At 45.2% G+C, this 27,603-nt stretch overlaps 2 protein-coding genes across 5 annotated transcripts in view; one reads left to right on the top strand and one right to left on the bottom strand.

Annotated features, from left to right (window-relative positions):
- The window catches only part of GABRA5 (gamma-aminobutyric acid type A receptor subunit alpha5), a 67,859-nt gene extending 53,495 nt beyond the window's left edge, over nucleotides 1-14,364 (bottom strand). The window contains exons 1-4 of one of the 4 annotated variants that reach the window (XM_032259968.1): nucleotides 14,200-14,364; nucleotides 12,708-12,767; nucleotides 12,165-12,324; nucleotides 77-198 (exon numbers count right to left, since the gene is read on the bottom strand). In XM_032259968.1, coding sequence (XP_032115859.1) covers nucleotides 77-198; nucleotides 12,165-12,250 — 208 coding nt within the window. In that variant the 5' untranslated portion in view covers nucleotides 12,251-12,324; nucleotides 12,708-12,767; nucleotides 14,200-14,364. The other 3 variants (XM_032259969.1, XM_032259970.1, XM_032259971.1) reach the window with 3 other exon arrangements.
- Nucleotides 1-27,603, top strand: part of GABRB3 (gamma-aminobutyric acid type A receptor subunit beta3) — a 342,036-nt gene that overhangs the window by 43,161 nt on the left and 271,272 nt on the right. The window lies entirely within an intron of this gene.

Below are 27,603 nucleotides of genomic sequence, written 5' to 3'. Positions count from 1 at the left end.
CCCAGGCTCTCACCTCTCAGGTGGGCCGAGGAGGGCACACTCACCCCCCAGGCCGGGCCGAGGAGGCCACACTCACCCCCGAGGCCGGGCCGAAGTCTGTTGTCGTAGCCATCCAGAAGCCCGTCCAAGATCCTGGTGAATATCGTGATGTTGTCATTGGTTTCATCTTTCACTGAACTGGTTGGCATCTGTGAAAAGCTTTTAAAAAGAGAAACAAGAGGAAGCGTTAAAATGTATCATTTCTTACAAATTCTTCTCAAGCTATAGAAACCAGGGAGTCACATGGAGGCTCGTCTCCTGAGAGGGGGACCTGAGAACACAGCTCCAACACTGCCTGGGGGATCGTCTGGCCGCGATACACCTTAGCTCTGGAACATCTGAGGATACTCTGCTTGGAGCTACTTACCCAAACACCTAACCTGAGGTTCAAAGTCTATATTATTCTGCGATTCTAAGGAGTTGGTTTATGTCAATATGTTAGCCATGTTAACGACCAGTTAGCCACTGCGCATGGACTGGCGGAGTCTAATCCACTCACGGGGGATTTCAGAAGTTTGGTTTAAACACACAAAGCTGAGTTCTCGTATTGCTAGAGTCACCTGCACTGGGCGCTGGGGCGTGGAGGGGACGCTGAAAAACTTTACTAGGTTGCTGTGCTCAAACCCCACTGCATCCTTAGTTGGGCTAGGTGCGTTTGTGCTGTGAGGAATATGTCAGGATCAGAGAGTGGGCGGCAGACGTGGTGGAGCCTGTGTCATCTCTGGGGTCCTGAACCCTTCAGTGATGCTCGCTCACAGCACATTGTGTGGGACCCAGTGTCACACAATAAACCCTCGAGAAGAGTGGGCTGAGCCTCAGAGAAGACACAAGAGCATTTTTTGTTTTTTGAGTGAAGTGATCCAGGGTCCCAAAGCTTATGCACTATGAGCAGAACGAAACTAGAAATTGCCCCAGCAGGTCTAGACAAACTGAGGACGGTGTCTAGGGGCAGGGAGTCCACAGGCCCAGGAGACAGCACCACAGCTGAGGAGCACGGATCCCACCTCCGGTTTCTACAGCTGCTTTCACATGTGCAAACAGCAATCAGTTTTTAATTACTGAGCAGTTGACTGCAAATTTGGCTTCAAGGGAACTTACCAAACTGAAAGCTAGCTATGGCTCCCAAGAAGTAAGCATCCTGGGCACTTAGGAGAAGAACACGTGATTCCCCGTACGTCCCTGAAGTGCCTGGCTGTGGGGCCCTAGCTCTGCTTAAAGCGCTTTCTCTCCCATGAAAGGGCTGAGATCAGAGCTGCGAGCGACCAGCCCTGGAGAGATGCTGAGGTCAGAATCGAGTCCCGCCTGCTCCATCCTGTTCTTAAAAGTCTGTCATTTTCATTGATTCCATCTCACAAATCAATTCTTTGCTGGCCCTAAAGCTATTCCGTTGTGAATAGAACAGGCGAATAAAGAATAAAGTTCTTTTGATCTAATTTTCACATCACCATAAAAATGCATAGAGTTGAAGCTCTAACAAGCTAAAATTCATTCCTGCTAGTATGGAGACCACGGAGGTATACTCTTTTTTAAACTCCATGATTTCGTATTTATAAACATTAAATTCCCCTTTCTCTAACATCCATGACAGTTCACACTTTGGAAGGACAAAGCGCCATGCTCAGCAGGCTCACACCAATGAACAGCCTCCTTCTTCAAGGTTTTGGGGAAGGGGGTGGAAAAAGGTGGCTATATTTTGTGCCTGCCCAGTGTGTAACTTGGTCACACCAGATCTGCCTCACGATGCACTTCTCATGGACTTCATAACCGTCATCAAGTTTGCAATTCAATTTTAGGCCATGCCCAGGTGCTCAGGTTTTGGAAGGTCTTTGCTGTCTCTTTACCTTACAAACGGAGGTGAGAGCATGTGCGCTAGGAGAAAAAGCCTAGTATCTTATCGTTTAACTTGAAGTTTTCTGAGCTACTCCATCCTCTGCTGTGAAAGTGTTCCTAAATTGGGTTTGACGGGAACAGCCCCGGCCATGACAAGGGCTTGACTTCACGATTGACCATCTGGAGACTGTGCAGCCAGTGATGCCTCTGTGAGCGCTGTTTTCTGTGGCTCTCTCCAGAAGCAGAGATAAAGACACACTGCTCGACCAGTTTCAGTGAAACAGCACCCCAGTGGGCTCCAAATCCCACTCACAAATACCCTAATCATTTCCCACAGCGATGGAATAGAACGCTTTGCTGAAGAATTTCAAAACTTGGATTCCACTTCTGGATCAAAACTGTTTTTGTTGGATTCAGTATATCTTCACGCATTTGCACATAATTACACTTTTCGTGGAGGAATTTCAGTGTCTGGCCTTTCCTGCCATAACTGCCTTTTGCACTCATCTGTAGACCTTTGTATGACAGAGGCCATAGCTGGAGATCTGCAGTTTTCTTTGTTACGTTAACTGAAGATTGCCAGTAGGAGGGAAGAAACAGATTCTTAAAAAGTTCCAAAGATGCCTATCAGGTGGGAGCAGAGGGTTTTTTTGTTTTTCATGAACTGGAGGCCCTCCTCTCTCCATAGTCCTCCTCAAAAATGTTTCATCTGCAGTGCGTGGTTACGAAATACGTCGCTTTCTCAGCCATGGAGAGAAAGCCCCATGCTGTATCATAGAAGGCAAAAGCTGTGTTTTCTCAGCCCCTGGTGTGTGAGTGCCTTCATAAAGGAGAACTTCGCTGATGCCAAGAGACCTGGCTAGCGCCTCTATCAAGCTGCACGATCTTCAAGAACTGCTGCTAAGCTAAGGAGGAACTTCAGCTTGCTTTGTTCCATCTGGCTCACTGAAAGCACTTCAGAAACAAAGTAACAGAGTAATGCAGGGCCACACCTTTGGTGAGCAATAACATGCAGTGTGATGGGTGGGTCCCGCAGGTGGAGACAGCGATGTCCTCTTCACAAGGACGCTCACTCCGTTTAGGGTCAGCAGGCAGCCTGGGCTCCCTGACACTCCACTTCTGCTTTTCTGAACTGCACTGAGGACAGTGCAGGAGCTCTGCTCATCCTGGGGTCGACCGGAGGGCGCGAGTGCTTCAGGGACAAGTAAATGCTCTGCTCTTTCAGAAAGAGAATTTTTGGGAGCTGAGATTACATCCGTATTCCTGAAAAATGGTCTTAGACATAATAGAAATACTTGAAAATTCGGTGACATGGGCCAGGCGCGGTGGCTCAAGCCTGTAATCCCAGCACTTTGGGAGGCCGAGGCGGGTGGATCACGAGGTCAAGAGATCGAGACCATCCTGGTCAACATGGTGAAACCCCGTCTCTACTAAAACTACAAAAAATTAGCTGGGCATGGTGGCGCATGCATGTAATCCCAGCTACTCAGCAGGCTGAGGCAGGAGAATTGCCTGAGCCCGGGAGGCGGAGGTTGCGGTGAGCCGAGATCGCGCCATTGCACTCCAGCCTGGGTAACAAGAGCGAAACTCCGTCTCAAAAAAAAAAAAAGAAAATTCGGTGACTTACCCTTCAGTTTTAGTCTAGGTTAATTTCACCATGTTCTCTTAAAATAGGAATTATTTCCTTATATTTAATTGACACTCTCTACAAAACATGTCCCATTTACGCCATGTTCTCAGTTCCATCATTTTCCTGATTTGGTATTTGAAAGGGTACAAGTTATGGCATCAGTTCTGGAGAAGAAAAAACCTTCTGGGCATTGTCACACCAGCACCGGTGCTGGTGAAGGCAGTGCGTGATGTGGTTCTTTGCGACGTGACCTTTTGCACATGATGACTACTTCTGACTTACGCGGAATGAAATCAATAATGGCAACTGGAGATGTATTTTAACTGGAAATTACTTTGGGAGTCGAATGGGTTGGTTTTACGCTGCAGCTTATCTGTCTTCTTAGATTTCGTTCTTCCCCAGTATTTAATGACTTCTGAGAAATATCTCTTCCATTTATCCATTTATTTGTCCGTTACTTTCAGGTCATTAAATGAGTACCTCTAAGTGGCACCATTATGCGATGTCTTCTTGAAATGCCTACCACCCATCTCTTAAGCACCATATTAGAAAAACAACAACAATGTAACAGAAAAACAAAACTATGATGGACACTGGCCGGACAGTGAGGGTCAATCCCAGGGTTCCAAATCGGAGTTTTCCCCTCTTACAGGGAAAGCATGGACGGGCACCACATTGTTATATGAGGGGCTGAGTCTGTGCCATGGAACATCAAACTGGAACCCTCCAATATTCCTCCGAAATCCTAAAATCCCCCGGTCTTCCCTGCAGCTCCGGAAATCATGCTCAAGTGTGTTCCTCACTCTTCACGGAGGTTTCCATTCTTGCCCTTGACCCTGCTGCCCAACTCAGAATCCTGCTGCCCGCAGGGCAAAACCCAAGCCCACTGGCCCCACAGGCCGGAGGAGCCCCTCCCACGCTGCCCTCCTTCCTAGACTCAGCCCCGTCCCTCCTCCCAGCCACACTGGAGGACCTGCACGGGTGGTGACACAGTGATGTTCCATCGCAGTCCTCACACTCATTCTCCCCATTCCCTCGCCATCCCCATCAGCGAGCACACCTGCTCCAATACCACCGCTCCTTAAAAAAGCCTCTCATTCACCTCAAACTCCCTTCCAGTCACTGACCCATTATTTGCCCCTCTTCTCATGAAAACTCACTGGGAGACCTGTCCGTACAAGCAACCCCGCTGCCTCCCCTCCCTTCTCTTGCAACCACTCTGCCAGGCCTTCACTGCCTGCAGCCCAAGTAAGCTTCTTTTCTGAAGGCCAGAAGTGAACTCCACATGGCCAAATCCAAAGATCAAGTCTTGGTTCTCGGCTCAGGCGACCTGCGGGCAATGTTCCTACAGTCCTTTCCACTTGGCCGCAGGGCACGGCTCTGTCTTTCCCTTCACTGGCCTCTTCCCCCAACTCTTGCTGCCGCCCTCACCTTCCTGCCTTCACAACACAAGCATGCTCCAGGGAACAATTCAGACACCCTTCCCTTTCTGTCTGCACCTAACCTCTGACCGTCTTATCTAATCCAGTGGCTTACATACCTCCCAATATATGGAAACACCTCAGGTCCACACCCAACCCAGTCCCTCTGTCTTTCAGACCCCTACATCCACGCAGAGACCTAGTGGTGTCTCCAAGGGCTTCCCACACCCACCCCTGCACCTGTGGCCTTCCGTACCTGAACCTGCACCTGCGGGCGTCCGTACCTGAACCTGCACCTGTGACTTTCCTTCCGTACCTGAACCTGCACCTGTGACCTTCCTTCCGTACCTGAACCTGCACCTGTGACCTTCCTTCCGTACCTGAACCTGCACCTGTGACCTTCCTTCTGTACCTGAACCTGCACCTGTGACCTTCCTTCTGCACCTGAACCTGTACCTGTGACCTTCCTTCTGTACCTGAACCTGTACCTGTGACCTTCTGTACCTGAACCTGCACCTGTGACCTTCCGTACCTGAACCTGCACCTGTGACCTTCCTTCTGTACCTGAACCTGCACCTGTGTCCTTCCTTCTGCACCTGAAACTGCACCTGCGGCCTTCCATACCTGAACCTGCATCTGTGACCTTCCTGCCGTACCTGAACCTCTTCCCTACTGCCCTCTCCAGCTCAATGATAGTCAGGTGAACCTGTCGGGTTTTCTAGACAAATACCTGGGGGTCATTCCTGACTTCTCCCTTTCCTTCATGCCTACATTAACCCATCAACTAATGCTGCTGGCCGAGACAGCCACTCCCCTGGGCCACTGCAATGGCCTCTTCACTGTCCCCACTGTGTCTTCGGTTAACCGCCTCTCCTCTCACCCCAGATTCCACCCAGAGTGAGCTTCAACGTGTAAGTCACATCACTGTCACATCTAAATTGGCTCATATTTCAAACCTTCTCAAAACCACTCAGTGGCCCTCACTGCCCTTTCAGACAAAAGCCAGCTGTCCTTCCTGATGCTCCCTGCGTGGCCTGGAGCCCCTTCAGAGTATGACCCCGACCGCAGCCCTTCCTCCCTCACGATGCTCCCTCTCAGCATCCCTCTTCATCACGCCCGCCCCATCGCTGTTCCTAGCATGCCAAGCACGCACCTGCCACACAGCCCAGGATTCACCCGCCATTCCTCCTGCCAGTGCGGGTTTTTCTGCCAACAGCTTTGCTCACATCCTCACCTCCCTCGGATCTCTGCTCAAGCATCTCCTTCCAGCACACGCACTATTTCTTACTCTGAATTACTCTTCGTGGCAATCATCGTAACCTACTGACACTTATTCCGTGCACTCTAGAGTGCACCCTCCTGGAAGGCAGGCCCCACGCCGCCCCACCCCCTCTGTGTACCTCAGCAGCTGCCACAGTGCCTGGTGCATGGTGAGGGCACAATGCACGCTGGTGTCGCTGCAGGGCAATGTCCCCTGCGAGGGACACACTGCAGACGTGGGCAAGGCAGTGACTTGCTGTGCTCAGGCTGAGGCCAGGCGCCATCTCACCCTCCGGGTCCAGTGAACCCCAGGAGTCTCCTGGTTACGGCACCCAGAATGGCCTGCTGCCTTTAGCTCACTCTCTCCCGACACAGGCCTGGGCTTGTGGAAGCATTTGGCATAGGTTGGCAACTGATCCTTTACACCAGCCTTGGGATCCTGGACCCACAATTAATCTGACTTTGAGATCAGAGACTGAGTTGCAGGCAGGTTAAATAACTCTTCTGACGTTACACAGAGAGCGTGTAGACAGAGATCGAAGCCGGGCAGCTACACTGCCCTCTGTCAAAATGACACTTAACATAATTCTAAATATTCACCAGCAGTCCTGAAACAGGAACCGAACTGACAGTGCAGTGATGGCCCAATTGTTTCTGTTAAAACTGAAAATAATTAACTGGCTCTGTGCTTCACTCACTGTCAGGTTTGCCTTTTGCTTTTAAAATAAGTTGTTAAAATAAATAGAAATAAAATGGAGTTTTCAGAGAACTGCTAAAGCCTGTTCCACCGCTCGTCTGACTCTCACCAGCACTCCAGTTCAGCCTGTATTCCGTGCCGGAGCTTCTGTGGGCTGCAACAGACAATGTTTGTATGGTGGTACCATGTGAGTTCTAGATTAGGACATTCTTTTGTTGCCCATAAATAGTCCCCCCGCCATCTTTCCCTTTTCATGGCACCGTAATAAAAATGAGGACCTTCCGGAGCAGGCTCTGTGGTGGAACCTGCCAGCTCAGCCTGCATTCTCAGGGAGGCCCAGCCTTTACCACTTTCTGATGGTGAAACTTGCACACACTTCTCTAAGCTCTAATGCCTGAGCTCTTTTCTCCTGCAAATTAAGAATCTTCTGTAAATTAAACAGTGCATTTTTTTAAAAATGCATTTTGAATATTAAGGAGTTACACTCATACACAAGCTGATAATTACTGTTCCTGCCAACAGACTTCTTTGGTGAGATTTCTTATTTTTGCTTGTAGTACTTTCCTCCGAAATTTCTTATTAATTAGAATGTGCATCTGATGCAATTTGAACCTTTGTACAAACGCAAAAGCCCACACGCTCCGACTCCTAGCATGCTCAGTGCCTGATGAACACGCTGAAAGCTTCCTTTAGAAAGCAGGTAACTGGGAAGTATTTTCTTTTGGGACCTTCAAAAAAAATGCTGGATATTCCCCTGTAGCCCTCTTTAAGCCACCTACATTTTTTTTTGCCACATGCAAGAACTGCCTTTTAGCTCTCTGGGGCCGCTGAAGCCTGTAGGTGCTACCACCTGCGTTCCCGCTAACTCCTTCACTGGGCTTTCCTGGTGTTTTTTAGAATTGTTGCCATGACTATTTGTCCTGGGCCTCATGAACCCACAGCTATGGTGCAGGAAAAATTTGTCATCTGGGGATTCACAAGAGAGAATTTTCCATTTAAAAAAACATCGTGTGTACCTGTGTGATTCAGAGAGAAGGTACTTTCTGCTCTACTTAAAACAAGTGAACTGTCCTTGACTGTGCGTATGAAATGGCCCTCTTCGCAAAACCAACAGTCCATGCTGGCACTTCTGTGTAGACAGATAAAGAAAACTGTATCTGCTCACGTTCAAAAGCTACTTCTGCAAGAACCTACTTTTAATTGCCAATTATAAAATACTGTTTTCCAAAGTCTGTTTGAACTGTGGCTCCCAAGTAGTAAAAAATTGTTCAACACATTTTTTATCAATCAGTAAACCTCCAAAATATATTTAAGGCAATAAAAATCAATGGACTCAGACTATAACTTATTATTAAGCTGATAATCCTCAATTTTATCTCATAATTGTCACTGATCTATCAAGTCTAATAAAGTATGATTTTCTTAATGATAATATATTAATTCCAGTTTAAATTTAATATTACGTATTTTGACATTATATGGGTGCCAATACTGTTTCTGTGCTGGTTTTTCTATACTATGTAGTTTTGTTTACTGGACTTACTAAAATAAATATAATGCGTCAAATAATCCCAGGTCTTCAAATGTACGACAGCACATGACTGACTGCCCAAAAAGAGCCTTATTCTGTTGCACACTTGACTCGGGCTCCGTTCCATAATTTAAAACTAACAAAGAATTAGAAAGCCTATTGAAAATGAGCTCTGGTGACTCTGATCAAATTTAGAAGATGACCAAGAAAAGGAGAAGCACACAGGTGTATTTTCGAAGCAATTTCACATTGATTATCCTACACAATCACCAAGAGCATTGCACTTATCACATCTATACATTTGCCCACTGCCAGTGCCACGCACATTTCATAAACGCTGCATCTCAGCCTGCTCCATGCACACAGCGCTACACTTTCTTCTTCTCCTCCCTTGCCTGATTCTGTGTAGCCCTCCTCACGCCCTGCCAGCTCTCCGGCCTCTCAGGAGTCAGCACTTCTCTTGTCCTGGAATCACGTTCAAATTAAACCCTTTGGTGCGTCTCCTTTCCTCTTTCTTTTGAACCCAACCACATAAACTCTTTCTTGTGCGGGGGGAATAAACAGAGCTGACCCAGGCTCTTTTTCCTCCCTAATCCCCAAGTACTGAAAACTCTCTCCACCCTTTCAGAATTAAGTTCCCTCTTGTCTAGACGGGTTTGATCCAGCGCTACCCTGCAAACTGAGCGTGTTCAAGTCAGGGAGCCCAAGAAGTAACCGGGCAGTCACACAGGAAGCGCTGAGTAAGGACTCCGGTGCCCAAGGTCACGTAACCATCCTCCCGCCTTCCCAGCTAAAACACAGGCTAACGGTGCTCAGCTCATACGGTGGCTCCCAGGATTCACCCAAAACACGTAACAAAAAGGCAGGTGCTCCACACATTGTGGTAGCTATGTTTTCAAGATTAAAAGTGAACTAAATATTAGGAAACTTCAATTGGGATTTGATACAATTATTCTTAAGTCCATTTAGATAATATACAAGTGAGAGGAGACTTCTATAGGAAGGGAAAGAAATAGGACCTGATGTCCTTTATGACATCTTTCGTGGCTGCTGAAAGACACGCCCTGTTGGCCAGAGTGTGTGAGCCTGGCTTCCTGCTTTGCTAGAAACCCCACTTCTTCAAAAGCAACTGGGCGTGCAGGGTCAAGCGTGAAAAGTGCTCCAGAACCCAATATAAAATTCCTCTTACAAAAATATCTTCTAATATAAATCATCTCAAATACCTAAGAAAACTTGTAAGTCAAATCTGTTCGCCACAGGAAAATCTATAACAGCAAAATCATTCACTATGTAAACACCCCCAATGAGGGAAGAAGCTAACACAAGGCACTCATGCCCTGTCATATTTGCAGCTATTTAAAATAACACATTTTGACGAACTTGTGATACTGTATTAGACATGAAAAAAACACAGCACTAAACCACATAGCCTGATCCCAACTGTGTAAAAACATGCACAGAAGCAAGGGAAGTCAACGCACCAAATGGGAAGCATGGTTGTCTCTGGGTGGTGGAACTGAAGAGATTCCTTTCATTACTGTTTTCTGTATCTCACATATTTGCTGCAGTTAGGAGGTACTATTTTATGATGGACTATTGACCGTATACCTAACAGATTAAAAACTGCTCCAACAGTTAATTTTCTGGAGAGTTAGAGGGGTATTCTACCACTTACTCATTGTCAGCCTTCAGACTAAGATACACCTCTGAAGATGATCTCAGAAAGCTACAGAACTAAATAAGAGAGAGTAACTGCTTCTTGGGGCTAACCTCATATACATATTACTTCCTATTTCAGACCTGAGTCTACCAGGGAGTGAAACCATTTCATGCTTAGTCAATGCAAAATCACAATACATTTGGCCAAGATGTTTTTTTGTCTTATTTTGTTTTGTTTTTGAGACAAAGTCTTGCTCTGTCGCCCAGGCTGGAATGCAGTGGCATAATCTCAGCGGCATAATCTCAGCTCACGGCAACCTCCACCTCCCAGGTTCAAGTGATTTTCCTGCCTCAGCCTCCCGAGTGGCTGAGATTACAGGCATACAAGCATGTGCCCCCAGTAGATGTGGGGTTTCACCACGTTAGCCAGACTTATCTCAAACTCTTGACCACAGGCAATCCGCCTGCCCCAGCCTCCCACAGTGTTAGGATACAGTCATGAGCCACTGCGCCGGGCCTGGCCAAGGTATTTTAAAGAAAATATAAAGTGCCAACCCTGACATATTCCTCACCTACAAAATGCTACCAAATATATGTGGTATATCAAACAAACCAACTACCTAATGCATTAGCTGGCAAATTTGAAGATTCTGTGTGATTACTATGTGCAGACATTTCATTCAGAAGAACACCATGAACATGCTAGTTTATAGGCTTTGACAGCTGCAGAGAACTTGTAAAGGAAAAGCTTCATTTAATAGATAAAAAAATCCCAAGGCATGAGAAGAGAGGTGTCCACTCAAGATAAGCAGCAATGCTCTTTCCCAAGGGAATACTCAGAAAGGCTCAAAGGCCTGAGACCTGCAGAACGCCTGTTCCTATCGGTGTGGTTAGAGTGCACAGGCTGCCTGGCTTCTGTGGGTGAGAGACAGGCATCTTTGTTGGCTCAGCTCTGCTGGACAGAGTCCCAGCTGATGGCTCAGGCTAGTTCCTGGGTGGACTAGACCTACAGTCCCAGTACTGTCTTCTACCAGCCACTGCACCTCAGCCAGCCCCCAACACCCACCCCCTCCTCTGCCCAGATCTAGAAGGGTCAGAAGAGCAGATCATGGACAGAGGACACACAGAAAACTTCTTGGCCCTGGGGATGTCCTTCTCTTCCCCGGATGGAAAGGCTGTCTCCAGGCTGTTGCAAAGCCACTGTGTATTCCCCATCCGGTGATGGTTAACACAAGTGCAGACAGGCTGTGAAGCCTCTGGATCCCATTCTTGCAGCACTAACGCTTAGCAACTTCCATCCTGACATTTAATTTCTTAATTATATGCCATCAACATCAAGTTACAATCCTTTTGATTAACCAGAACAATTCTGGGGCAGGGGTCTGAACAGGAAAAGCAGCCTCCTAAGAACATTCACCAGGATGTCAGTTATCACTAGTTTCATTGGAAAAAATAAATAAATAAATAAATAAAAGGTGAGAGTTGGTAAACGGATACTAAAGGCTAAAATGAAAGAGGGGTTAATGGAAATGATAATGCCAGAAGCTCAGGAGTGTCTTTCAGGTCTTCAGAAACCTATGGTTTACGGTGTCTGCACTTGTGCTCAGATGCTCACAGTTCCAGGGCCTTGGCTCAGGCCAGGACCACTGTGAGTCCTTTTCAATGCCAAGTAGCAGAGGCCTGGCTTTCAAGGCAACTTCGACTGCATAATGGAACCGTGGAGGGCAATTGAAATGTTGGCACTGCCTTGCCTAACAAGCAGTGACTGTCCTTCATGCACGTGAACTCCTGAATCTTGTTTTAACCCGAGTAGGAGGAAGCACGGTTGACTCGGATATCATCTTCAGTTTCCATTTCTGAAAACATAATGTGCCTTTTTTCTCCGACTCATTTCAGAGACCCCACGCGGGAGCAGCCTTGCTCAGGAAGAAAGCGTGGGTCAGGGCAAGGACTCCATGTATTTACAACAAGTGAAGGGCGTGGGGCTGCAAAGGTGGCCGGCGAGGGCTTGCTCAACGGATGTGCTGCTCCCATAACGTGTCTGAAAAGCACCAGTGTCCCTAACATCATAAAATAAAAGCATAGATGGTAACTTACCCAAAGTGACTGGATAAGTTCATGGAAATACAAAAGAGAAGGAGATTTTTGATCATGATAAAACTAGAGAACATTCCATTGTCCATTCCCAGTAAGAATAGTAGTTGAAGCAGGTGAATATGGAGGAATAACTCTTCCCTTCTCCAGCTTGATCTTGAAGCTGAAAAGCACACAAAGCAGGGAAGCACGTGAACATCAATGCTGTTGTGTCAGAGTTCCTGGAGTCAAATCACACTGCTATCACAACAATTTACAAAGAAGGGAGACCGACTCCTTCCCAGCACAGCAGCGCACCAGGTGTTTTCCAACAGCCTCACAGGGCAGTAAGTTGGAGCATAAAAGTAAGTATCAAGACGCTTATTTTTACTTCTACTCAGGGTGTAGAATCATCCTAATTTATTGTTTGCTATGTCTCAAATACTGTTTTGTTTTTTAGTACGTTACCAAATAAACGATTAGTCCAATTTTTAAAATTAACACATTACTTATCTGAGCAACTGTATTATTTTGTATCTGTCAAATCCACAAGTGTAACAATTTTACCTTTCTGAAATATCTGCCACGCGTTCAAAGCCAGCAAGCTACTCCTCGCTCTGCAAGGCACTGAGAAAGTATGTGGAAAGAAGTAGGGAAAAGCACATTTAAGAAACAGGTTTTCTGCAGGATCACAATAGCACAACGACCGCCTATGACAACAGAGTGTGGCTACTTTGCCGGCATTGGGTCCCCGCAACTACACAACTTAACCACTGCCTCTGTGCGAGTCTCTCGGCTCCGTGCTGCACCCTCATCAATGCATTTGAGATCCAGGCAGACATTGTCCCTGGGCTCAGCGACCAACCTTAGTGAAAACATACATTTCGCAATATGCGCATAACGCAAATAGGTGCTCTCAGCATCCGAACAGAATGCTTCCGAAACAAGCATTTTCCCAAGAAGCCCCCCCCACCCCCATCCCCCGCAAACTCTGGAATCGGGAGACACAACAGGTACTTCCACCTCGGAAGCGAACGCCCTCGGCGACTCCTGCCAAGAAGGGCAGGGTCCATGCGGTGGTCGCCTGGGCACGTCCTGGGGCTCGTCGCGGGACCCGGGCCAGAGCCAGGCGGCGAGCACGCGGCGCTGCATGCGGGAAACCCGGGCGGCGCCTCCCGCCGCCCCTCAGCCCCGAGCCAGGGCCCCCAAGGAGAGGCTGCGCTCCCGCGACCCCCCGACTCCCACCGAGGCTCGCCAGGGCCGGCGCGCCAGGGCAGGTGGGCGCGGGGGCTGCACTGCGGAGTCGCAGCCTGGGCCGCCCCGGCAGCCGCGGTCTCCACCCGCCCGGTCTGCTGCGGCGCGCAGAGGGTCTCCCGCTCCGGGCCCTCCCCGGCTCGCTCCCGGCTCTCGCAGACCTTCCCGGTTCCCGCCCCGGGTCCCCGCCGAGCGCTCGGCCGGGCAGCGCCTTCCTCCCGGGCTGGGAGCGCGCGGTGCAGCGGCGGCTCCGAGTCCCCTGGCCTCGAGCAGCCCGCGCGACACGCGCGCGACACCCCCACAGGGTCCGAGTCCACCCGAGACGCCGCGCGCCTCAGAGCCCCGGGGCTGACGCTGGCCTTGCAGGGGGGCGACCTCGCCCCTCCGGCTCCCGAGACGGCGGCCGCGGGCGGCCCCCGACCCCCACCCGGCGCTGCGCCCCGGTGCCCCGTCCCGCAGGGCTGAGCCGCCCGGACCCCGCGCCTCCCGCGCCCGCTTCAGCCCGCAGTCGCCGGGGGAAAGTTTGCGCCCCGGCCTGGCCCCGCGCCGCCCCTCCCCGGCCAGGCAGCCCGCCGCGTCCTCCTACCCCGCGGCCCCGGCCCCGGAGGAGCCGTCGGTGAGGGCGCATCCTCCTCCGCCGCCGCCCGCTCTGGCCAGGCCGGTGCGGCGTCACCGCCCCATGCTGCCCGCGCGAACTTCCCCGGCGCCCCGCGCTCCCGCCGCCGCCCTGCAGCTCCGCTCCCGCCGCGCCCGGGGCCGCGCGCCGCCCTCCGCAGAGTCCCCCGCGCCCGGCGCCCGCGCTCACCTCGCCCGAGCGCCACATGTCGTCTCCGGCTGGAGACCGGCCCTCTGCGGAGGCTCCGGTAGAGGCCGCCAGACGCTCAGCAAACGAGTCCCGGCTCGGCGGAGGGGGCGGGGAGGGCGCGCGGCTCGGCCTGCGCGGGGAGAGGCCCTGCGCGCGCGAAGTTTCCTCGGGGCGCCGCCCGCGGTCCCCGCCGCCCCTCGTGGGCCCGCGCTGGGAAGGCGGCGCCAGCCCCGCGTGGCACCGGCCGGGGCTCCCAGAGCTCTGCTCCCCGGCTCGGCCCGCGCCTCCCTGCCCCGGCCTGGGTCCTGCGGGCTCCACGGCACCCGCGCGCGTCCCCGGGCGCTTCTGAGGGAAACTGGCCGGTGCAGACCCTCTCGTCCCGCTCGGACCGGAGCGCAGGGGCCGGGGTCACCGTGGACTCGGCCGGAGCGGAGTCCCTGCCCAGAGCGCTGTCCGTCTGGGGCTTTTCCCAAGTTCCATTTCCTGACCACGGGCCGCGGGGGCCGCGGGGAAGGAAGGGCCGGGAGGCCTGGGGCCGCAGGGCTGAGAGCGCGCCCGGGGCGACGGGCCGGGACCCCCCCCAGCCGGGCTTCCGAGCCTCAGCGGCCACGCGCGTGGGGCCTCGCTCAGGTCCTGAGGCCGGTGTCCCGTCCGTCCGGGCGCTGCAGTTCTGGGAGCGGAGGGTGGCGTCCAGGACAGCCGCGCGGCACCAGGGTCCCTTCAGACAACGCCGGCAAGGTGAGGCCAAAGCGCCACAGCCCGTCGTCGCGGGCTGCAGGGCCTGGTTTCCTCTGGAGGTGGGGGGCTCTCGACTGTAACGCCCAGTGGAGAACGTTCCAGACTTACAGGAAAGCCACCCAGAACTGATGGGAGGTTTGTTTACACCACCGTCCCGTGCCTTTTGTGAAACTGCGTTGTTCATAGTCTCTCTTCACAGGGCGATGGTAAAAAGAAGGCAAATTCCTAACTCTCCTCCGGGAAAGATCGTGGGCCTTCCGGCGTAGGAAGCCTCTTTCCAATGATATCTAATACAGCGTGTTCCAAATCTAAGTTACCTGCTAGTACTTCTGCACATTCCCGAAATGCTGAAAATTTCTGCAAAAGAAAAATGGTAAATCTATTCCAGGAACAGGACACAAATATACATAAATGTGCAAATATACGGGAAGTGTTACTCCGAATATACATTTAGCCACACTATTAAGTAACTGTTTCCAGTGGTTTCTTCAAAAAATGTGAATGAAGCGAGACGCTCATTTGAAAGAATTTTCTAATTCTAAAGTAGACGTTGAACACATGCATTCACCTTAGTGGTACATCTTTTGAGAAATCGGAAAATGAAGAGAAGATTTCTTCATTTTCTGATTTCTCAAAAGATGTACCACTAAGGTGAAATTCCTTGGCAGTCATTAAATTTTTTAAAGTGGGCAACATGCTTTTACGCTCTGTTTAATATAATTTTCAGCTATTAGGTGTTGGAGTTCTAGACTTAGAAATGCCAGTGACAACTGCTCTTCTCTCGGGATTAAACAGCATAAGGCAAATCAGAGAGTTGGAAGAATTGGGAAATTTAAAACTTCACAGCTTGTCACACGAAGTCATTCAGTGTATATCCGCAAAAAAAGAAAATGTATGTAAACAAGGAATGACTTTTGTGTTAGTGAGGATTATAAACATTAATTCTTAATAATGAAAGACGTCAGCTGTAAGTGAACATGTTCTTTTGATGGATTATGTTTAAAACTTCCATGTTTTCTTGGTACACTTGCTATCAGTTTTATGTCCACATAACACATATGACTGAATATATAAAAATGATCTTCAGCTAGAGTCATTCTTTAACATTGTATTTAAGCATGTTGCTTAAATTCTTTTCTCTTCCCTGTGATGAGATGGTATGCAACTCCCTCTCCTCCTAGTGTTTATGTAACATAGCCTCACTGCCCTGAGGGGACAGTGACATCTTAAGACCTATCAGGATCTTACAGAAACTCACATTGCTAGAAGAGTGCTTATTACCATTTCAATGCTTTTTGTGTTGCTGTGGAATTCTGTATTTGTGCTGAGAAATGGTAGGCTATCCCTTGACTTCCCATTTGTTCCGTGAGCATTTTCTCTTTTTTGAATGTAATAGAGCAAACTCTTGATCTTTGTGGAAGGCAGTAGAGGGCACCCTAGTTCCACACAACCTCGGCCTTGGACCAGCCTTGATAAGAATTTCATTTCCAGCATGAGAGCCTAAAATAGCTGAAGGTGGGGAAGCTGGGCCATGAGTAGAACAGGTGCCGAAAGAGCACCCACCCGGTACCCTAGTCAGGGGCAGGGACTGAGACAGTGACTGCGTTTGCATGGGTGGGTGTGGTAGACGTGGCCGAGACATGAACATAGTGCTGTCCTATAAGTGAAAGCATGTTTTATTTATCTTTCTGTGCTTGGCTTATTTCACCAAGCATGTTCTCCAGGTTCATCCATGTGATCAAGAATGGCAGGATTTCCTTCTTTGTTAGGTCTAAATAATATTCTGCTGTATATGTATGTATGTGCATATACATATATATGCACGTTTGTGTGTGTGTGTGTCTGTCTGTCTGTCTCACAGTTTATTTATTCATTTATCCTTTGGCAGACATTTAACTTGTTCCCGTTATTTGGCTATTGTAAAAAAATGGCAGAATGAACCTGACAGCTCAGATACCTCTTCCAGATATTGATTTTATTCCCTTGGCTATATCCACAGAAAGGGGATCACTGGGCATAGTGGTTGCCAGGGCCTGGGGGAAAGAGAGATGGGGAGATGTTGGTCAAAGGGTACAAAATTTCAGTTACGCAAGATGAATAAATTCTGGAGATCCACTGTACAAGACCGTGACTATTGCTAACAACACTGCGGTGTGTACTTGGCACTTGCTGAGAGGGTAGATCTTACATGTTCTCATTTCACACACACAAGAGGGCAGCTCTGTGAGGTGATGGGAATGTGAGTGAGTGTGGTGGTGAAGTACACACATATCAGCCAGCAAGCTGAACACCTTAGAAACCAGATTGTACATCAATGAATGGATGAATGAACAGATCTAAATTTCTGCGTTAAAAAAAAAAAAGACAAGATACCCCCACAGCTTTACTAACACTGGGCACCCATCCCCACCTTCCTGCATACCTCCATTCCACTGACACCTGACAGGGTTCTTAAAGGAACATGGTCTATTCTTTTTCACACTTTGCCTCCTTTCTGTAACCAGGAAAATAGAGGCAAATGGGGCTTTAAAAATATTATTAAATTTTTTCTAATTTCATTGTATCAATTTTATCTTCACTAGTGTTTTATTTATCATATTTCTGTTTTACCACATTTCATTTTATTTTGTGATGGCTCTAGGGTTTACGGCAGGCATCTTTAACTTATCATAGCCTACTTTCTTTTTTTGAGACAGGGTCTTGCTCTCTTGCCCAGGTTGGAATGCAGTGGTGCAGTCTCAGCTCACTGCAACCTCAAACACGTGTGCCCAAGTGATTCTCTCACTTTAACCTCTCAACTAGTTGGAACTATGGGCATGCACCACCATACTCAGCTAATTTTTTAATTTTTAGTGGAGACCAGGTCTCACTATGTTGTCCAGGCTGGTCCTGAACTCCTGGGTTCAAGGAGTACTCCTGCCTCAGTCTCCCAAAGTGCTGGGATTACAGGTATGAGCCGCCGCACCCTGCCTACAGTCATAATTCCATTAACATAATTCCATTTCATGTACAGTATACTATATGAAACTTGCAATAATATACTTCTATTTTCTTCCTGTCCTATTCACTCTTGTTGTCACACATATGACTTCTGCATTCAGTGACTTGTCTTTTACTTTAATAATCAATTTCTTTTTTCTTTTTTCTTTTTTTTTTTTTTTTAGTTTGTGAAGGTAGAATAGCAAGATGCCAACTCTTGTTGACCTGTCCTTCCTTTTAAAAAAATTTCAATAGATTTAAGGACACAAGTGGTTTTTGGTTACATGGATGAATTGTGTAGTTGTGAAGTCGTGGCTTCTAATGCATCTGTCATCCAAATAGTGTACATTGTGCACAAAGGTAATTCTTCACCTCCCTCTCATCCTTCTCCCTTCTGAGTCTCCGGTATCCATTACTCTGCATGTCCCTGCATACCCACAGCTTAGCTCCCACTTCTCAGTGAGAACATGCAGTATTTGGTTATTTGTTCCTGAGTTGCTTGCTTAGCATAATGGCTCCCCAGTTCCATCCAAGCTGCTGCAAACAATGTTACCTTATCCTTTTTTATGGATAAGCAGGTACTCCACGGTGTATATATGCACCAGATTTCCTTTATCCACATGAGTTGGTGGGCACTGAGGTTGATTCCATATGTTTGCAATTATGAATTGTGCTGTGATAAACGTACACATACAGGTCTTTTTTATTTGGTAAGTTCTTTTCCTTTGGGCAGATACACAGTATGAGATTGCTGGGTTGAACAGTAGATCTACTTTTAGTTCTTGGAGAAACCTCTGTACTTTTTCCCATAGAGTTTGTACTAATTCACATTCCCACCAACAATGTATAAGCATTCCCTTTTCATCACATTCATGCCAACATCTGTTGTTTTATGCCTTTTTAATAATGGCTATTCTTGCAGGAGTGAAGTGGTATCTTTTTTTTTTTTTTTTTTTTTTTTTAGAAAGAGTCTTTCTGAGTCGCCAGCCGACAGGCTGGAGTGCAGTGGCGTGATCTTGGCTCACTGCCACCTCTGCCTCCTGGGTTCATGCAGTTCTCCTGCCTCAGCCTCCCGAGTAGCTGGCTGTGTGGCATGAGAATCCCTTGAACCCAGGAGGCGGAGGTTACAGTGAGCCAAGATCATGCCACTGCACTACAACCTGGGAGACAAAGCAAGACTCCATCTCGAAAAATAAAAAAGTAAATTTTAAGAGTGTGAAATTCATCAAGAGTCCACCTGTCTATTAACTTAAGTGCATCTAAAATCCGAGCACCTGTCATCCCTGATTGGGCACACATGTCATTTCCAGTCCCTATTTGAAATCTCTCTTTTTTATAACACCATGGATTAGACACTATTATTATTACTGTAATTTTTACATGGACTTTTTAAAAAATTTACCTTTTTTCTCACTATTTTTACTGTCAAAATTATTTTTCCTGGAGTCTTTTCTTCCTCTTCTCTGGTGATGTTCACTGCCTAGATTTCCTTAGTATATGTCTGCTGGATTACATGCCTTCAGAGTGTGTGTGTGTGTGTGTGTGTGTGTGTGTGTGTGTGTGTGTGTGTTTGGGATTTTTTTAAATCTGAAAAATGCCTTGATAAGGCCCTCCCCTTCTCTCCTTCTTACTCTCTCTTAGTGTTGTTTGTTATTTGAGTAGATTCAGTGTGTCTAAGTGTACATTTGTCGATGCTTTTCTGTGCGGAATGTGTTGTATGCTTTTCTGTTGTATGACTTTGTGGTTTTAATATGATTTTAAAAATCGGTACTGTTTCCTTGTTCTAATTATTTTCTCATTCTTGCATATTAATGAGCTATCATTAGGACTTCTTGCTCTGTCATCCATATTTCTTAACTTCACATATTTTCAACTTGCTTTTCCGTGCTACATTTATTTTTATTTGCCAGTTTGTGAATTTTCTTTCATGCTGTCTCGTTTATTAAAGCTATGGATAAGAATCTAGTCTTAATGAAAGCGTTTATTTTCTAAAAGTTGAATTTGGTTTATTTGTCAAATGTGCCTTGTCGTTTTGACAGTTTTCTGTTCCTTGCTGACTTTTCATTTTATTTTCATTTATTTATTTATTTATTTTGAGATGGAGTCTCGCTCTGTTGCCCAGCCTAGGGTGCGGTGGTGTGATCTCAGCTCACTGCAACCTCTGCCTCCCAGGTTTTGGGCATTCTCATGCCTCAGCCACCCAAGTAGCTGGGATTACATGCATGCACCATAACGCCCTGATAGTTTTTTGTGTGTGTTTTTAGTAGAGACAGGGTTTCACCATATTGCCCAGGCTGGTCTCGAACTACTGACCTCAAGTGATCTGCCCACCCCAGTCTCCCAAAATGCTGGAATTACAGACATGAGCCATCACACCCAGCCTCTAACATTTATATATATTTTAAATACAGGAATTATGTGTATACATTTTATGTATGTGTGTGTGTGTATATATATATATATATATATACATATATAGTGTTAATAGTATTTAAAATATATAGTAATGCCAGCATGGCCATTTTATATCGATGTCTGAATATTCCAGGACCTGAAGTCTTTGTGGGTTTGTTTCTCCCATTGACTGTCGCTGTGATGATGTCTCTTTTACTTGGTGTTGGGTAATTTATGTGTGTAAATTCTACACGCTGTAATTGGGAATACTTCTGTTCCATGAGGATTTCCACTTTTTTTCTACTTGTGTTGGATTTACCAACCTGGATTTACTTTAATAATTTTTTGTTGTTGTTTTGGGTTTTTCTCTGACGAAGAGGTCGGTGTAAAGTTGATTTCCAGACTTCAAGCCAGTTCTACAGCCTCACATATTCATAAGAGATGCTCCTCCTCCTCTTATCCTTTTTTTTTTTTTTCTCATTTTTCTTCTTTTCTTCAGAAGCTGCAGCAGAAACAAGTTCCCCGAAACCTTCCCTTTTCCGGAAAGCAGCTTTTCAGCCGGCCCTCCCCTTCCCTGAGATTGCGGGAGTTTACGGGTCCTGATTCAGTGTAGAAATATCCGATTGTGCCCCCGCTTTTCTTGGCTCCGATGCATAGTCTTCCGTTCCTCTGAGGTAACTGCTCAGCAGACCAGCTTATGTCCTTCAGCGCTCACCCTTGGGAACTTCACTGACTTTCTGAGAAGCACATCACGACATGGAATAGGTCTGTCATAATTTATCCTTGCTTTACTTTCATTGTGTTGGTAGCCATTTAGAGAATCCCATTATATTTCCAGAAATAGATGTTTCTATTCTAGTTTTATACCTATTCTAATGTGGCTTACATTTAGAAGTGTTTCAGTTTTTTCTTTCTGTGGCTGTGAGATCAAGAAAGGCAAAGAATTGACCTTTAATAGGGGCATCCATATTCTGATGATAAATGAGGAGTATGCACTGCATCATCTGTTTTAGGAACTCCAGCTGCCCAATTCTGTATCAAGCTGGTGAACATTTATGTTTTAGCTATGAATTAACACATGGGGAGCTTATCCAGCTCCATAGAAAGCTCAGTAGAAGCAGAATCATGATCACCCTCCAAAAGCAAGTCTTAGCGCCCATTCCGTCAACAGGCAATTCCAACAAATCGTAAGAATCGTAAACTAGGGTTACCTCTCAGGTTGCGACTAATTGTTTTAGGAAAAGTGAGACTCGTGTGAGACTGAAATCACAAGTTAATCAACATTTGTCTGGAAATTTGTAAAAGTAATTATTTATCTTAGACTTTGATATATCAGGATACATGAAATTCTAAAGTAACCATGAAAAAGTGTTGAAGATAACTTCCATATGTGCTGTTGATAGAAACACCCATTAAAAACAAGAATCTAGAAAGTTTGAAAGTAGAGGATGAGGAAAAGTAGACCATTTAGCTACTAACCAAAAGAAAGCCAGTATAGTCTTAATATCAGATAAAGGAGACTTTAAAGCACAAAGATTTGCTAGAGAAAGAGAGAGGTATCTCATCATTTACTAAGAAGATACAGTAGTTCCAGATTTCAAATAATTCCAAATTTCCAAATAATTCCAAAGTTATAGTGTCTTTTAAAAAATTAGACTGAAATGTATATAAATTGTCAGATTATTAGAACTTAAGAGAGAAAGAGAAAAATCTGCAATCAACATGGAAGGGTTTTACTCACTTCTCTCAGCAAGTGATTTTTAAAAAGCAACTGAAAAGAATAGGTACATATACAGAAAACTTAAAGAATTCCCTGTTTTTAACACTGATTAAAGTTACATGGCCACATGCTGAAAACACTGTACCCTACAAGGTAGAATACACGTCGGCTGGGTAAGAAAGCAATAAAAATATGACCTCAGAGTATGGTGAATTAAGCTGAAAATCAGAAACAAAAACATATAAGCAAAATCCTCACAGAATATGAATAAAGAAACCTGTCGAATGTCAAAATATTTGTAAGTTAGAAAGCATACTTTTAAATAACTCTTCAGTCAAAGAAGAACTCACAAAAATTCAAAATATTTTAAGCTGAATGATAAAAAATATGCCACATCACTACTTCCAGAGACAAAGTTATGATCTGATGAGAATTGAAAATTGCATGTGTACAGAAAAAAGTCTAACAATAAAAAATTTATAAAAACGAAAACAGATACAAAGAAAGTAAAAATAAGTATATATAGAAATAAGAGGCCAGGCACAGTGGCTCACACCTGTAATCCTGGCACTTTGGGAGCCTGAGGCAGGATCACTTGAGGCCAGGAGTTTGAGACCAGCATGGGCAACATAGTGAGACCCTGTTAGTACAAAAAATAGAAAAATTGGCTGGGCACAGTATTATGCACCTGTAGTCCTTGCTACTCAGTAGACTGAGGCAGGAGGATTTCTTGAGCCCAGTAGTTCAAGGTTGTACTGAGCTATGATTGCATCATTGCACTCCAGCCTGGGAGACAAGTGAGAACTTGGCTCTTAAAAATAAAAATAAGAGCAGAAATAATTGAAAAACAGCATCTGTCTTTCCGTTGCTATAAACGAATACTTGAGGTTGGGCAATTTATAAAGAAAAGAGGTTTATTTAGCTCATGTACAGGAAGCAGGGTGCTGTATTTAGGGAGCCCTCAGGCTGCTTCCACTCAAAGTGGGAGGGAAAGGGGAGCCTTTGTGTGATGAGATCACATAGTGAGAAAGGAAGCAAGAGAGAGGAGAGGGAGGTGCCAGGCTCTTTATAACAAACTCTCCTGGGAACAAACAGAGCAACAACTGCCTCTCTCCCTCCCTCCTGGGATCGGCATTAATCTTTTCACAAGAAATCCACCCCTATAACCCAAACACTGCCCACCATCAAATCTGAGGATCACATGTCCACAGAGGTTTTGAGGGCCAAATATTCAAACAATAACAACATCCAGTAAAAAGGCCAAAAGTCGGTATGAAAAGATAAATAAAAATGATATACTCCTGACCAGATTGATCAGGAACAAAGGAGGGAAGGTAGGCAAGGTACAAATAATTGCTATTATGAATTTAAAAAGGGTAATCACTATAGATCCTATAAATATTAAAATATGATTTTTAAAATTATTTTAAAATTTATGATGAAAATTGACAGCTTGAGATGAACAAGTTCCTAGAAAAATACACTCCTCACAACTGATACATGAAAAACACAAGTAGGATACCATTACTAATAACAAAATTGAATTCATTATTAAAATTAATGGAGAAAACTCTAGGCCTAATTCTGTAAAACATTTTAGAAAGACATAAAATGTCTTTCTATACAGACTTACAGAAGTATTTCACCTATTCTTCAAAGAATAAAAAAAATATTTTCCTGTGTTTCTCTAAAGCCAAACTGTGATACCAAAATCCAAATGGAAATTACAAGAAAGAAAATGTTGGGGACAATATCTCTCATAAAAAGAGGTACAAATACATAAATACCAGATAACATCCAGCAATTTATAGGAATGCTAAATGTCACGACCAACTTGGACTCATTTCTGGAATTTGAAGTTAGTTTAACATTTGCACAATTCTTACAGCTCACCAGTAACAACGAAAAAATCTTACTCTCATTTAGTAAATATAGAAAAAAATAATCTTTCATAATTAAAATACAACATGAAGTATCTAAAGGCATATATTTAATCTGATAAAAGATCTATTATCAACACATCAGTTAAAAGAAACGGAAACTTAGAAAGAACATCAGAAGGCCAGGAGTAGTGGCTCACACCTGTAATCCCAGCACTTTGGGAGGCCAAGGCAGATGGATCACCTGAGGTCAGGAGTTCAAGACCAGTTTGGCCAACATGGTGAAACCCGTCTCTACTAAAAATACAAAAATTAATCAGGCGTGGTGGCGGGCACCTGTAATCCCAGCTACTGGGGAGGCTGGAAGAATCACTTGAACCCAGGAGGTGGAGGTTGCAGTGAGCTGAGATCATGCCACTGCACTCCAGCCTGGGCAACAGAGTGGGAATATGACTCAAAAAAAAAATTTTTTTAAGAAATGAACATAATATACAATGTCAATATAAAAATAAAATTCTAAAAATGATACCACTTATGTTAGCACTTAAATTTATTAAATAAACTGAGAATAAATCCAACAAATATTCAGAATCTCCTTACAGAAAACCATGAAACATTATTAAGTGAAATTAATTAAGTCCTACACGAATAAATACCTTTATTATATTCATTGATTGAACTCACAATATTAATTCTCTATCACGGTGATCAATAAAATCTTAGCAGTATCCATAAAAATCTTGGCAGGTTCTCTAAAAGTCAAAATTGATATGCTTTCTGAAAATTTCCCATGAGTATTTGGAGATTAGTAACACATCTATATAACCTATAGATTAGAAAAAAAAAATTACAAGGAAAATTAGAAAATATTTTAAATGTAATAATGAAATACAATATATGAAAATTTGTGTGGTGAAGTTAAAGCAATGCTTAGGGAAAACATTATAACTTATCAACTTAGTGGTTCATGTAAATCGCTAAGCCCATAGAGAAGCAGGAGAGAAAGAGCACAAATTGCCACCGTTTCCCAATAGATGTTCACTTTTTGATAAATTGTTGTCCTAAATATTTTGTTGTGTGCATTTTGTATGTGATTTTTACAATACAAATATTTTCAAAAACTAAAGAAAATAATTATGCATATGCACACTGCTGTTTCTATGAGGATAACCATGGTGATTTGGTACTAGTGTCAGACATGTGCTGTCTTGCACACACAGCCCAGCCACAAGCACTGTCCGCTTGTTGCCAGTCCTGTGACATCCCTACCCTCACCCACTCATCCCCGCAGAATTACTTTTAAGTGAAGCTAAGATATCGTATCATTTTATCCATAAATAATTCATTTTGTTTTCGACACACACATTCTTAAAAAAAAAAAGCAAATTGTACAACAATGCTGATACTATCATGCTATTTTTAATGGTTTAGGTGTTTATTGCCTAATTTGGGTGCACATATAGAAAGCCTTGGAAACTTACATATCAAGTCAGGATATAAATATGTTTGCTTCTCTAAAAAGAATTGTAAGATGATTTTCTTTCAGGACATAGTGCTTCACACCCTGTTTGCTTCCTTCGGACATACTTGTTGCACCCATGATACCCATTTCAGCCTGTATTTTAAAGTAGGACTTCAAATATATCTAGAGTTGACCACATCTTTGCCAAGGAGAGGAGATATCCATATCTGGTAGCTTAAACACACACACACGCACACACACACACACACACACACACACGCACACACGCCAGAAAGAGTTTATTATAGATAAATAAAATAGATAAGCAGGTAAAGTGCTGGGAAGGGCAGAGACAGCAGGTCTGATGTAAAGGTTTGACATGCCTTGACCATACACCTTCGGTAAGGCTCTGAACAAGTAACAGAGAAGAGTGTGGGAGTAACAGCATGTGGTCCGTTCTGGCAGCATCTATGGTGAGAATGATCATTATTCTCAACAATCAGACCGTTGGCCTCTCACAAAATGTCAGCATTACTTAGAAGAGACATCCGCATTTTATAAAGGACCCTAGAGGAGTCCTGCTGAGGAACCTCAATCACATGAGAGTGAAACTCAACTGTTTTGGAAAGAAAAACAAATAGCTCTGGGTTGATGAATGGTAGGGAGAAGGAAAGAAATCAGCTCCTTTTCATGCTCTATATTGTCATGTACCAAACATGATCAAGAATCTCCACTACAAAGTGAGGTTGCCTGCCCTCACCTTCCCAACAAAGTTATCATTCAGGAGACCAGGTATCTTGCTGACATTCACAACTCTTTGAATAAAAAATATATCTGCAGAGTTTGGATAAGGTCGGCTGTTGCTTGCATGATATTTTAAGCCCAGGAGAACAAGCTAATTCCTAAGTGAAATGGCTTGGAACTTGGATCAAGTTCAGCTGCGTTGATTCAGCAAGGCATGACAGGTTAAAAAAATTAAAAGAAGAGGCCAGGTGTGGTGGCTCAATGCCTGTAATCCCAGCACTTTGGGAAGCCAGGCGGCTGGATCACTTGAGGTCAGGAGTTCAACACCAGCCTGGCTAACATGGTGAAACCCCATCTCAACTAGAAATTAAAAAAAAAAAAAAAAAAAAAGAAAATTAGACGAGCGTGGTGGCAGGCGCCTGTAATCCCAGTTACCTTGGAGGCTGAGGCAGGAGAATCACTTGAACCTGGGAGGTGTAGGTTGGAGTGAGTGGAGATCACACCATGGCTCTCCAGCCAGGGCAGCAGAGTGAGACTCTGTCTCCAAAAAAAAAAACAAAACAAAAAACCCGGAAGACTCAGAATGGTATCTATTTTGTGAGAAAGAAAGCTGACAAATAAGATACAGAAGTTCTTCATTGGCACAAAATGCTGAATAATACCTCAGACCAATTTGTCATAGATTTTTAAGAACAAGAAAACTATTTCATTGATCGATGGAACACCCGATACATATTTGTACAGAACCAACAGTATGTTAAGCTGGGGTGGTAAAAATAGACCACATTACACTGATCTGAATTCAGAATGTGATACAACAGAGGTGGCAAGCACCAGGGAAATTCAGTCTCACACTGAACTTCCATTTTAGTTAAATCGTTCACATTTGCAGGCTCTACAGCGGTACTTGCTAAATGTGGTTAAAATCTCCACTTTGTCAAAGTAACAGAGACATCTCCGAATTGGCATGTGCCTGCAGAACACTGTGCCTTCCTCAAGGAAAGGTGCTGTCTACTCTGATGTTAGCTTTTGGTTTTGTTTTGATTGGATGTTTTCCAGCCTTCAGAATTTTGAATTACTGTCATCTTTTGAAATAATGCCATACTAATTCAAATGCCAGCATAAATTAAAATACTTCTTATGCGCTTAGAAGAAATTAACATCAACGAGCCACATAGTTTTAAAAGAAGCATAATGATTTCTCCTAACGTAAGCAAAGAAGCCTTCCAATACACACTCAACAGATGAAGCTGCTGCTAAGTGACTGGAAACTGAGATTCCCGGGACTCTGGTGTTGACAGTCAGGAGTGATCGTTCAGAATACAGATTTTGGGGTCAGACAGATCTGGGTCTAAGTGCTGACGTTGCATCTTATCATTTGAGTGACCTTGCACAAGGGATTTTTGGGCCCCTTGGGCTTTCATGCCTGAATAGGATGATGATAGTCACCTCCTAGGAGGGAGGTGAGGAGAAATTGAGATAATGTA

Source organism: Sapajus apella, unplaced genomic scaffold (assembly GCF_009761245.1).
Source record: "Sapajus apella isolate SASKATOON/1434 unplaced genomic scaffold, GSC_monkey_1.0 scaffold113, whole genome shotgun sequence".
NCBI lineage: Eukaryota > Metazoa > Chordata > Mammalia > Primates > Cebidae > Sapajus > Sapajus apella.
Note: the sequence above shows the minus strand (reverse complement) of the source record. Positions and strands in the feature narration are given on the sequence as shown.